General features: G+C 36.6%; 2 protein-coding genes across 9 annotated transcripts in view; one reads left to right on the forward strand and one right to left on the reverse strand.

Annotated features, from left to right (window-relative positions):
* Positions 1 to 2,011, forward strand: part of FANCL (FA complementation group L) — a 41,090-nt gene extending 39,079 nt beyond the window's left edge. For both annotated transcript variants that reach the window (XM_026099268.2, XM_026099269.2), the window contains exons 12-14: positions 314 to 430; positions 766 to 837; positions 1,303 to 2,011. In XM_026099268.2, coding sequence (XP_025955053.1) covers positions 314 to 430; positions 766 to 837; positions 1,303 to 1,338 — 225 coding nt within the window. In that variant the 3' untranslated portion in view covers positions 1,339 to 2,011. The remainder of the gene's footprint in view (positions 1 to 313; positions 431 to 765; positions 838 to 1,302) is intronic.
* VRK2 (VRK serine/threonine kinase 2) overlaps positions 1,117 to 13,364 on the reverse strand; it is a 51,068-nt gene continuing 38,820 nt past the window's right edge. For 5 of the 7 annotated variants that reach the window (XM_064510041.1, XM_064510044.1, XM_026099262.2 and 2 more), the window contains 4 exons: positions 10,400 to 10,581; positions 5,735 to 5,908; positions 5,162 to 5,359; positions 1,117 to 1,647 (listed from right to left, as the gene is read on the reverse strand). In XM_064510041.1, the coding sequence (XP_064366111.1) occupies positions 1,405 to 1,647; positions 5,162 to 5,359; positions 5,735 to 5,908; positions 10,400 to 10,581 (797 nt within the window). In that variant the 3' untranslated portion in view covers positions 1,117 to 1,404. Of the gene's footprint in view, positions 1,648 to 4,242; positions 4,335 to 5,161; positions 5,360 to 5,734; positions 5,909 to 10,399; positions 10,582 to 13,364 lie in introns of all 7 variants that reach the window. The other 2 variants (XM_064510043.1, XM_026099266.2) reach the window with 2 other exon arrangements.

A 13,364-nucleotide genomic window follows, 5' to 3' on the forward strand; every position in this document is an offset into this window, starting at 1 on the left:
GTCCGAATGTAATGACAAATCATTGTCTTTAATAAAGAAAAAGAAACTGAGGCTCGAGAGTATTAAATGCTTGTTGGACTGGACATAATTCAGTGAGAGGATAAAATAAAACCTAGGAAAGGCTTGTACATCCTAGGACTAATCTTACGCTTCATAATGATGTAAACATATAGCTGAAGGCAAAAATATTTAGTAATTCTAAGTAATGAAAATTGCAAACCCAAAGGCAAAGAGCCAAACACATTTCTCTGTGTTACCAGTCCTCTTTTTTCCTTTCAGTTCTACTGTAAGCTAAAACATGTTGTGTTTTAAGGATTTTACGAAGGACTGTGGAATCTGCTATGCCTATCGACTTGATGGCACTATTCCAGATCAAGTGTGTGATGATCCCCGATGTGGACAGCCTTTTCACCAGGCTTGCCTGTATGAGGTAAAAAAGTTATTAATGGGACAAACTCACTTAGTTGCTACTTACAGATCCCACAAAATAAATGTTGCACAGTTAAAATTTCAGTTGAAGCAAAATCCTTTGAGGAAGCGCAATAATTTTTCTAGCAATTCGTTTGTCTTCTAACTCACAATTCATAAGTAAGCTCACTGGAGAGGAACCTGCCTCAATTTGTGGTTATACAGAATCTAACTAGACATGCACCTTGTCAGATGTTTATCAAATGAACTCTGTTCACAAAAACCTCTGGCAGATAGACCATTTGTAAATTTGATAAAAAACAAATGTGAATTTTAATTCACTGGTTTGTGTTGCAGTGGCTGCAAGGTCTTCCTTCTAGCAGACAGAGTTTTAATGTCATCTTTGGTGAATGTCCATATTGTAATAAGGTAAGAAAATATAATGTAAATGTGCAGTTGAACTAAATAGTGGGTAGTAGTTTAGACAAAGGCAAAAATCATAACAAAATATTTCCTGAAATAGAATTTGTGGCTTTTATCTTTGTTTTATCTTGTGGAATAGAAAAAAGGAAAAGTTTTGAGGTACCCTCCCATACATTCAGTATACCATTTAACTACAGATGTGCTGAAACTGAGAGCCTGAAGATGGCTAAAAATGAATTATCAAGATACAAGAACGTTAGAATAATTAAATATCATGCCACAGTATTTGATGATATTTTTTAATGTTGCTATATCAAAGAAAAAGAATCCCAACACCAACGGTAGAAAACAGAGTAATAAAAATAGTTTAGTGCATGTGTAACTTATTCAGTGTAGATTTTGAAAGTTTAATAGAACTTGCTTTTAGAAGATATGTATTTACAATGATATTTTACAAAAATCTTTTCCAAGCCCCTGACATTGAAGTCCTCCATGAAGAAACTTTGAAAAATAGAAAAACAGCTTGATATGAACACCACTGCACTTAAACTGAAGACATTTGAAGCAGTTGCATCAAAGAAAATACAAGGAAAGTGATATTAATAATAGAAGCACAAGTATAGTTATACCGTAGCAGTATATTTCTCCAGTAAATGCAAGCCTAAATCTAGTGGGTATAAAAGAACTAGTAATACCAAAACTGGTTTCTTGCAAAAATACTAGATTATCTGTACTTAAGTGTTGATCTTGTTTCTTTTTGTCTTCCCAGAATACTGCTTGAGAGTGCAGGTGTGGTAATTCTCTTCCAGTCTCTCTCTGCAGGTTAAAAAAAACCACACACAAACAAACAAAAAGCAAAGAACTTAGTATCTGAGTGAGTGAGAGTTGAATCAGAAAAACAAAGATACTGAAGATGGCATCTAGGTAATAAAGTTATCCCTGAGAAGGCAATGCGGTTTTGACAAGGTCTTAACTCTGGAATTTGCATGAATTTAGTCAGGGTTATTCATTTTAAATGCATTATGACTCAGCCTTTGAGACAGCAATACTCCATATTTATTACTGAAATCAACCACTGATGTTCCTCTGTATCTTTAGTTTTTGTTCCCAACAGTGTTAATACATAAAGTATTCACAGTGCTCCTGCTAATAAAGTTTTAGCCTGGAAACCTAGACAATACTCAGAAGTTTGATTTGCTGTTTCAATTTGTGTATGTGTTGTATAAAGTTTTTGCGTTTCATAGTGAAGTTGAACAACTGATTCATCACTGATTGCAAAAATATGCTATTAATGTGTTTTTTGTTGTCCTTGGTTAGTGGGTGCTCTTTTATGCAACAGCATCCTTAGCTTACCTTTTGATCTTCATTCTCTGAAATGAAGCCCCAAACACCTACGATTCTGTCTCTTATATAACCAACACTTCAAAATCCCCCTTTTACCATGTATTTTACTCTCCCTTAGACAAATTTCTAACTTGAGTTTTCATTCCATGATTTCATTCATACTATGTTATATTTCTGCATACATCCCATGTACTTTCAACTCTAGCAATATAGTCTTCTTGGCAAAAATTCATGACCTAAATTGTATTTATCTAATAGAAATTTTGGGTCTTATCAAGTGCTTTATTCCTCTTTCAGATTAGTGACATACAGGTGTGTCACTTTGTTTTCCTGTAATGAAAAATGGGCACTGCCTTATAGAAAGGATACTGTGATGTCCAGCATAGGGGCAGCTCATAAGTGTTTTCTTCTCTGCTTTTTTGTTTGTTTCCCCATTCTTTTTTACATGTTACTATGTCTTCCTTACTCTGTCTCTTGCAATTTGCCAGCTGTCAGGTCTTTCACAACTGTCCTACTCTTCTTGTCTCACTCTTCTCATTCATATATTTCCTCTTCAGCATAGAAATGTTTCTCCTTTTCTTTTCTACCTAGATCATAACTGCTTTCCTGCTGCCTTACTAAGCAGACCCTCTCATAATTCTTTCTTCTCATCCTGTCATTGTCCCAGCTGGGTGATGTTTTCCTGCATGGGCTTCCCTCAAGAGATAAACCAGGAAGAGCACAACTTTCCCTCCACATTCTGTGTTCAGTCCTTTAGTTGCATCATCTATTGACAGCAACAAGAGTGGTCGTCCCATCTACCTGTCTAAGCTGCAGTGAGGCACCTGCTGTGAACTCCTCCGGGCAGCTGCGTAACCTAAGTGTCTGGAATTGGGGCATGCACGACGCACACAGCAGCTAGTCACTGGTGCAGGTACAGCTGACTCCTTCTCCCAGGCCAGTATTACCCAATCCCCAACCACTCCAGAGCTCTTGTGCTAACGCTTACCCTGCCTTTCGTGAGGTCACATGCACATTCTTGCAAGCAATTTTGGTCCATCAAACCTGGTTCCTCTTTTGTTCTTTCAAAATGCTACCAAAAAGACTTCCCTCTGTTCCACATCATACATTCTTATTAGAGTTTGAAGGAAACGCTCCTTGGTTGTCATGGCTGTACTCAACCTACATATATGAAATTTTGTTTTCTGTTTTCCCTTTGTTTATGCAATATGGTACTTAAATGTTGCTGCATTAAGCTTTGTTTCTTTTCCCCCTTTATGCATGAGGTACGCCTCTTAATTTACATAACATCAGTATTCCAAAATTTCCTTTTTCTCTTTCCTGTACTGCTCTCCTAAATTATGGGAAAGGAGGAAGAGGAAGCCTGCAATATAGAACAAACACCATCCTGGCCTTTTTTTCTCCTCCAGTTTCTGATTTGAATATCTTAATTTTAATCTGACATCCATTTTAACTCTCCCCTATTATGCATAATATTGGATGAGTACTACAGAACTATTCTACTTAGTCACAGCATTATTAATTATATTGAACAGTGGCTTTTCCTTCAGAATGACAAAATCAAAACTCACACAATCTAAATACTAGACCAGTGATTTGGTCTCATTTCTGCAAAATGTACTTTTTTTTTTTCCTCCCCCAAAGAGGAGGAAAGCAGAAATCCCCAAAGTTACTCTCCAGTGTCCAGGTCTACGAGCCATGGTGTGTGCTTGCTGTTCAAGTGGAACAGGGGAAGGTACCAGGATATCAGCTCTTTTCCTACCTTGCAGTAGAAACCCCAAACATGGCTCCCTTCCTATACCCACCTCTTACTTAAGACTAAAGTAGCTTTTGTAGAAAGCATAGAGGAAGGAAGACATTAGAGGGTGAGGGGAGTGTTTAATTTTAATGTATTTTTAATTTTTTTAATTTGCTAATTGAGGACTATCAAGTAGCACTAGAATATCTTCATGCAAAAACAAAGTCTTAATTGCTAACTTCAGTCTCTGCTGTGTGTCAGGACTCTAGAGACTTATCATAATTTGTCTACCTGTCAGCCAAGACATCTCCAAAAATTGTTCTGCTCACCACTTTACTGCCTGATGCTCTCAGATACAGCTATGCTTTTCCTGCTTCACTCTCCTACCTTGTACTGGAGTCTCCAGGCAGTGATCAGCAGACTGCTTGAAGCAAAGAATTTTGGATTAATAATAAAACTATGTTGTAAAGTTTCATTTTTGTACATAATAAATAACTTGTTATATGATGATTATTTCCTTCTATACTAAGGAAGCAAACAGGGCAGAGTTTCCATGTTAAAATACATTTAAACCCCACAGAAAGAAAAGGAAAGAACAGACTATATTTATTAAGATGTACTTTACTCTGCATTATTTTTACTAAAACCTTGATGAATGTTTTTTCATTCCCTAAGAAAGTACAGTTGCACAGTAAGACTGAATATACTCATTCAACCTTTTTATGCAGTAATTACCAAAACTAGTTGAGCTGAATAAGTTAACTTCTGAAATCCTCAGATTAAGAAGTCAGTATTTAAGATTACTGTTTAAGAATTCAGTTACTCAAGAGTGCTATAAAGTTCTCCATTATTTAGAAAAGGAAACTACTGAAGTAAGTTTCTACCAGCAAAACTAACAGTGACCATAAAAGGAGACTATTGTTTCCACTATTACCCCAATACTTTCATCTTTTGGACAGATATACCATTGCAATATTGGAAGTGCAGTGCCTTTACTACCAAACTATAGAAAAAACAAATGAATTTTAGGAACCGCAGAACAGTCAACGTTGGAAGGGACCTCTGGAGGTCACCTAGTCCAAGCCCCCTGCTCAAGCATTTGCATATACCAACTTTTACGGTTTTATCGCAAACATCTAGTTTGCATTGTAGCTTTTTTTTTTTTTTTTTAAGTATTATTTTTTTAAGAAAGCTGTTCTTTCTTTCACAGTGCGTCATGTCTGTTCTACTGTAACACGGAAACCTCACCTTCTGTAGTTCAGGCTGCTGAATCATGTCGTTCAATTTAATTAGCTTCTCTTCTGCCTGGAATTGTCTGCGTGTTACCCGAGCATGAGGCCTGCTTAGGCAGTTACAGTCATCATCTTTCATCTTGTTTAGCTTCTGTTGTACTGGTTTCGGTGAAGGCTTTGGTACATGAACCTGTTGATAATACAGACAGTAATTCTGTATATTGGAAAAAAAAAAAATCAACAGTGTTCACAATTGTCACAGGTACCATTCCAATCCTTGAACCTGTCAGGTTTGAGACAGGTAAGGCTAGCACCCTGTTTGCACTTATTACCTAGGCTTTACCAATAAAAAAAAAAAGAAAGAAAGAAAGAAAGAAGGGTTTTAGGTTTGGAATAGTGCAATCCAGTAAGCGTATGACAACTTCTGTTGCTTACGACTAAGGGTTTAGATTTTATTTTTTTTTTTAAAAAAGAAAAAAAAAGGACTTCCCTTCCCTTCCCTACCCCAAAAGGCAGGCATTGAGCTATCAAAGCAGATAGACAGCCTCTCCAGGGACTCCATGCATTACTGCAGTGCCAAAATCCTCACCTGCTGAGGCTCTCTTTGGTGAAGTGTTGTGTTTAATTTAATTGGCTTTTCTTCATCTTGGAGTTGTCTGCGTGTTACCCCAGTACAGGTTTTGTTTTGACAGACATATTCTTCACCTTCCATTCTTTTTTGCTTCTGTTGAACTGGCTTTGGCATAGGCTTTGGTAAGCAGACCTGTTGATGTACAGTTAACAATTCTGTATAGTAAAAATCCCTCAGTGTTTTCAAAGAAAAGTGTTTTAAGTTCAGTACCAAAAATGTAAAATGAGAGTAAGATTATACAATCTCTCTCAAAATAATTGTTTTTACCATTTTAATTATCATTATTTTCTTCAAACAGTACAAAGAGCTATGCTGTATTTGGGAAGAATGCTACAAAATAAACTCAGAGTTATAAATTTGAAAACCTTCATTAATAACCTTTAATGGGAACAATGCCAATATGTCACTGTTTGTATCATTATTCAGGAGAGCTGAAAACATTCCTTATCACTGGAATGAGTCAAATGCAAAACTGTCTAAAATAAGCTAATCACTAAGTCCTTGGACTCAGGTAATCTAATTTAAGATTGAAGTCTTACATTCTTTTACAGTCTTCTAAAATGTAATGGGGAACATGCTCTGAATAGTTGCGTGAGTTAATGCAAGTTTTTTTCCAGTGCTGCTCTAAGCACTAAGTATCAAATGATGTCTGTTTTTGGCTTTTATAACTTGGAAGACAAATGTAGCCAAAACACAGGCTGTATGCCACATGCCTTTGGTACTTCTGGCACACTAATAACTCTGTAACTGTAATGTTTGCATATGGTCCTCTATGCAGCAGCTGCATCTGAATGTAGCAGCTAAAAATGAAGTAATAAGCTTCCTTTTTGTACTGCAAATTAAATGCATACAGGAGATAGAAATTGCACAAACTAAATACTGTTGAAAATGCTAGTGGGCACTTACATCTACTGTTTAATCCAAAAGACCTTTTAAGAATATAATCCATAGTTTTACTCTGTGAAAATTATTAATGTTTAGCAACATAAAGGTGCATCTGTTTTGAATAACTCAAGCTAGTTTCGAACAGTCTAACTCAGGCCATAACGCTGTAGATAGCCTTGAGAAATGGAATTAGTTAGGTGAGCCTCAGTGCCACACTGACAATTATCTGAATTCTGGGGCCCAAGCTGTTTTCTCTGTATAGCACTGTACTGCATCATGCAAGAGCTGATAATCTTGTTGACAGCTAACTCTGGTATCTTCACAGCATCTTTGCATCGTGTACATGCTTTAAATGACTAAATCACTTTCAAAACAAGACTTAGAGCATTTCTGAAAATATTTACTGTATGCCTAAAGACTACCATATTCTATACTAATAAGAATTACAAGTTGGTATTGATGTAATTTTTTTTAATGAAATGTACAAAATGTAGCAACTAGTCAGCTGGCCTTACCATATTTCATTTGGCCATAATCCTAGCACTTTCACTGTAGGTGAAAAAGCTGAAAGATTTATCCAGTGCCAAAAACTGGTAAACAAATTTGAGAAATAACTCCATGTTTTATCATCTGTGTTTGGTGTGCAACTGAAACAAAGAGCCAGGATGTAACTACTGTTATCCTTCTTCTGTCACGTCAAGATTAGATTCACGTACTATATAGGGAGCTGTATCCTGAAGCACACGATTTGTAGCAATTCCTCTTGACACCATCTTCAAGGAACTAGTGTTACAGGATCTGCTTCCTGGTACCTATGGGTTTTTTCTGGTCTTCAGAAGGGAATTCACTGAGATCATCTCTTTCCTGTACCAAACTGGTACAGGTGGAGTCAAAAAGGTCATCTGAGTCAGATCCTGCTCAAGTGAGGCAACAGTGGATTGTTTGTAGTGGTTCCTCCTATTCCTAAGTTATCTCTTTCGTGAATAAAAGGAGAGGTGGAAAAGAGAATGCAGAGGGGCAGAGATGAAAAGAGTCAAACCTAGGATAACTACAGACACTGCAATGAAGAGATGCAGTGGGAAGTGCCTTTCTGTCAATGAACATTCTTTGTCAGGACTGTAGCACCAAAGCATGCCAGGCCTTGAATATACTCCAAGGCCAGGAGCCGTAGACTGAAAATCAGATTTTCTGAAAACGCCAACAGATTCGAAGAAAATTCAGTTATCTATCTGCTCTACTTCCTTTTCTTTTTTTCTTTCCTCCATTGAGACTACTAAAGAAGCTTCATTAAAGTGCTCCTCAAGTCTATTGAATAACCCTAGAAATCTTCCCATAGCTGTTTTGCAGTGAATGTGACAGAAACTCTTCCCAGTAAGCAGAACTAGCTAAAGAAACACTGCAAAAACAAGTTATTGTTGGAGCATTCTTACCAAGCAGCAAGATAGTCAATGTGAAAAAATCTCTCTAAAAAAAGTGATGTTAGGTGCCTAGATCTAGTAATTTGCTCGCTCGCTGATCTTGTTATTGGCCATCAGAAATAATTCTGCTTAGGCCTAAGGAACAAAAGGGGTGATAACTGACACTTCTCACTCAGATTTTTACGTGGGGTTGTGCGCTTGCAAACAGCAAGTGCCACAGCAGCTCTTACAATCTGAAAGTTCAGCATCTATCCTTTATGCCACTGTACTATTTTAGGCCAAGCTTTCAGCCAGGCAGAAAACCTGAAAGAATCAGAAAATGTTGTGCTTTAAGGCTCAGAGATAAAATTAACAGAACACATTCCTTTCACTCCTGAAATAGTGTCATTCAAACAGTAAAATAAATCTTTAGTCCAACAATCTAGCTATTTAATTTTCACTAACAATCCAAAAATGCATGTATGACTATGTAAGAATGATTTTTTTTTCAAACATCAGAATGATTTTCATTTTAAATTTCAGGTTTATATATGAAACTTGGAGTAAAATTCTAATTTTGATATTTCCAGATTATCTGCAGTTTTCCTATCAATCACCTGTTACATCTTACTGATTTTAAGCACATTTAGCTATTAAAAAAAGAGCAAAGAGATTAATCTTCACACAGTTGGTTCAGCATCTTTTGTATGAAAGGTTATGCATTCTGTTGTGTCCAAAAAATTAGAAAAAATTAGATTTACTATTCAGTATCGGATTCTAAGTAATCAAAGATTCTTGTGAATCAGAAATCCAACCCCATCAGTTGGGTAAGTTAACAACTACTTGATATTTCAATTAAGTTCAAAAAACTGTACAAACGTAAAAAAAAAAAAAAAAAAAAAAAAAAAAAGCTTCTCAAATTAGTGGAGATTAAGTGGTGACCATCATAGCAAGGGAAATACTGACACTGAAATAGCTTTTGGTTTTGTTAAATGAAAAAAGTGATAAAAACAAAAAAGTCAATAAAATTGCTAAAATAAGAATCTGTAATTACCAAGATCAAAATCCAGTGGCTTTTTATTAAACATGAACTTTTGTTCTGCCTTCTGTAATACGTAAATAGTGCTGACAATTGGTTTGTGAGGCACTTGCTACAATAAAATGTAATTGTATCATGAGAGAAAGGTGACAATCAGGAGATCATGAAAAAATTACATATTCTCACTGGTGGTTAATTAGCCATGCAAAACCCCCTCAAACAGATATTCTCTTCTATTAGGAATGATTACTATGCAGGCCTACAGATGTCAATACCACAGTCATTCAAATACTTCTTTCCCTACTAATTGAAGGTTGTAAAGCTCTGGTGCCAAGGTTTTGCTTCCAAAGAGCTAATTTATGACTAGAAGGATATTTTATGTCTTCAGTTGCAGCAGCTACAAAACTCAGCAAATCAGAACCATCTGTGCACTGATACTTGAATCACCATTCATCTAGCAGCCTATCAGTCACATTAGTTTGCATCCTGCATTCTTGGCTCACGTACACTTGTGATGGTCCAAAGTTCATAAGAAATATTAAAAATGAATGGTACCCTGACCCTGCCTTATTGAACACGCATCAGAGAAAGAAGCAGGGCTTTTGCATATGGGTAGTCTCAAGGCAGAGGTATTACGGGACTGACATTTCACAGCAGGTCCAGTAAGGCTGCTAATTACATCAATCTCCACTTATTAAAACAAGATTTTATTAACTGTATAGTTTCAGACTTAAAAATACAAAGGAAAAACATAACATGATAGCTGTCAGCTTTAAAACTCTGTGTTAGTACATCACATAGCACTACATACCAATAAAACAGTTAAATCCTAGAATAATACATCCTCCAGATTAGTGGCTGTAAGAACATAAAGGCAAATGGCAAAGAACAGTCTGAAAGCAAGAAAATGAATTAAATGCTTTCGCTAATAATGGTAACTTTGCTTTTAATCTGGTCAGAAAGAAAAACCTGGCATTCAGGCTTGTCTTCAAGATGTTAGTGAACAAAGTCCTTGACTTCCCCATTATCCTGAAAGTACATGATTCTCCACAGACCTACTCCTTTGAAGTGAGAGGCTGTAGGTCAAAAGGACTCATGACAGTTCTTCCTCCTTAAGGGTTGACATCCCACTATTTAGCAAAGCCAGGGGAAACAGGAATTAACAAACATGGTGCTTTTAAGGCAAAAGAACTGCTGTGTCAGTCTCATTTTGAGATCTTAAACTGTTTCTTCTTTTACAAAAGGAGAGGCAACCACCCAGCAGGAGATTTCAGAAAATAATCCCAGAACTGTCTTACTTACTTCTGACATTTTAGAAGCACAATGATTTAGGGTGCATCCTGCAGAGGAAAATTCCAGAGGGCCATCGTAGCGAGTTCCACTTGACTGTAGTCCATCCAGCAGGATTTTCTTTAGCACTTGATACTTTGGCTTTTCATCATAAGCTAAGCCATAAACACATGCCAAAAACTTGGATATTTCACCTGCGGAGCATATTTAAAATGTAAATTTCACTTGGTGTAGACCTAGAACTTCAGAAAGGTTTTAATTCCAAAATGGATGCCAATGCTACACTGCCAAACAAGATAACAAAATTTCAGCTGAAGACAACATTCAAAATGTAGAACTGACAGTATCTTGTCTTTTTGAGATGGGAAAAGCAAAACATAAAGGTTAGCTGGTTTATCCAAGTCTTAAGTGCTATGTCTTGTTATAGAAATGCACTAATTTGTATGCTACTGAAAGCTAGCCCACAAGTATAAAAGTTAATCAAAATATTTTATTGACAATTGTTCATAGTTCTTTTAAAATAGAAGCATTTTATATTTGATAAATCGTAAAATCCTTTAAATACTGAATATTCTCAATAACAGTATTTTAATCAGCATAGATATTGTACCTTGAATGCTTTGGAGAAAAGCAAATTTTTTTTTGTTTGTTAATCTAATACTTGGACAAATACTGTTTTTGAGAGTAAGTTCTAATAAAGCCTAATAACAGCATTATTTTGCTATTGCTACTGAGTACTTCTAGAGACAGGGAAGCTGCTGAAAGTGTAGAAATACTACTATTAGGAAAAATGTGTAGAGAAAAAACATGTTATAGTCCCACAAGTAAAGTTTTATTAAATATGCATGTACATTGTGAATGTATCTTCTTATAATATATAATACACCAGCATTCCAATTGTTCAAATACACAAATTTCATGGAAATAAGTGAATAGATCAGAAATAGATACTACCTTTGAAGGAAGTGGTGTTTTCCCTAAACTAAAAGGTTTTTTCTCTGGGTTACTTTTGTACTATTTCAGTGCAGGAAGCATAAGACAAGCCAAACCATACATTCATTTGGTTTTCTTTCAGCTCCTAATATACTAAGCAATAAACCTTCATAGACAGTTGCTTACTATTTTCAGTTACCTGTATTTCTAAGATAGTGAGTGTTTCCTAAAATCCTGGATTACCGATAGCTGAGATCTGATATGCCAGTATTAGATTCAGTTCTCTCCTGCAGGTATAACTTTCTCATTTAATAAGGAAAACTACCAGAGTCTAAGAATTAAGTTATTAACATTTATGTAAAAATAAAGTGTTCGAAGGAGGCCCTTCTGCTGGCAGTCCCCTTTTTCCAGAATTCTGGTGGTAGTATTAACAATAAAGGCAGCATTTCAGCCAGAAGAGCTCAGGCTGAACTCAACAGCTCAAGCTAGCCTCTAGGCACAGAACAACAAAGAAATGATGGTTAGAAAAGTCTAGGTACAATCTGACTGCACTCAGATATGTCACTATATGGCACTCACCACAGATGAGACGGATCAGGATTCTGGTACTACCACTTGCGAGGGCTGAAAATCTAGCCCTAGCGTCTGCATCATCTACTTAGTAATTGTTTATGGGCTAATACAGGAAAGTAGCAGGAAAAAAAATGTTCCAACAGTAAAGCACTAAGTATCCTGACTCTAGAATCATGTATTGTAGAATAACCAGCATTCAACAATGACCAGAAGTTTACCTTCTCTTCTTGCAGTAAACAACCCTGCAATCTAAAATTGCTTAAAATATAACAGGCTTATACATGAAGGGTCTGATCCAGTTCCACTATATAAGTTCAATTAAATTACACTCTGAATTAATGAGTCTGACTTATGTAATATTTACTCTGAGATTACATAAGTACCATGTTATCAGCTAAATATAGCTCTAGTATAGATATTGCAGGCTGAATTCTTCTGTTGAATACATATATATCAAGAGTCAGTCCACTGCCAGATTTTACACAAACAGGATAAAAGAAAACTGGCTCAAATGCATCCATTCATGAGGTAGGTGTATTTTGTACTATTTGTTATCTTAATATCATATTTAATACAGAACATATCTTCGAGCACCATGTATGTAGATTTCTTTACTAATTCCCTTCTTCCCCAGATTTAAAGCCCACCCACCACCCCAAACTTGTACTCCAATATCTGGCAAGAATCACCTCCTAACCTTGTAGGAAAGAAGCTAACAATGGAAACCTCATCCCTAGTCTCTTCTCTTCCATCTATGGGAAAGAAGTTGCAGCTACCTTCTCCTCAGGATTTAACTAATGCAATAGCTAAACATGACAAGACAGAAAAGGAAGGAAAGTTTAGGCCAGGAGAGAGAGGATGTGGACAGGACTTAAAAAAAGGAGTACGGGAGGAAAAGAGGAAGAGAGAAGCTGAGACCCAAGGTAGCCCCTCTAGGCTTGCAATAATTGAGGCGTCCATTAGGAAAGTATAGGTGCAACTGACTCAGACACAAGAGAAGAAATCAAGAAGGTCATGCAAGACAAAAACACAAGGTAGAAAGTAGATAAAAAGGGCAGGAGCAAGAAAACACATCAGTGACAGTGTCAGTCAAACAGGCATTAGAGAAGAACAAAGGGAAGGGCTGGAAGGGCTCAGTGAGGAAGGATGGGAGACCTAGACCACTCACAGGGACTACTCAGCAGCTTGTAAGCTGCCCTGAAGACTCCGCTTAGCCTGCGCTCATCTGTCAGTCTGGCCCCAATACTCATTCTTATCTCTAGGATGCTTATACTGACAACTATGATTCTGCAAAGGGTGGTGTGCAGGGGTGATTTCAAGGGGTCCCATAAGGATGACTTCTGCTTGCACACTATAGTTTGCCCTAAGATCAGAGCCCAGTAATACTGCATGGACTCAGGCCATTTGCCTTAGGGTGCAAGACTTGCTGATTAAGTTATTTTTATAGAAGGCTTGGTTAATTTTATAATAC

This window comes from Dromaius novaehollandiae, chromosome 3 (assembly GCF_036370855.1).
Source record: "Dromaius novaehollandiae isolate bDroNov1 chromosome 3, bDroNov1.hap1, whole genome shotgun sequence".
NCBI lineage: Eukaryota > Metazoa > Chordata > Aves > Casuariiformes > Dromaiidae > Dromaius > Dromaius novaehollandiae.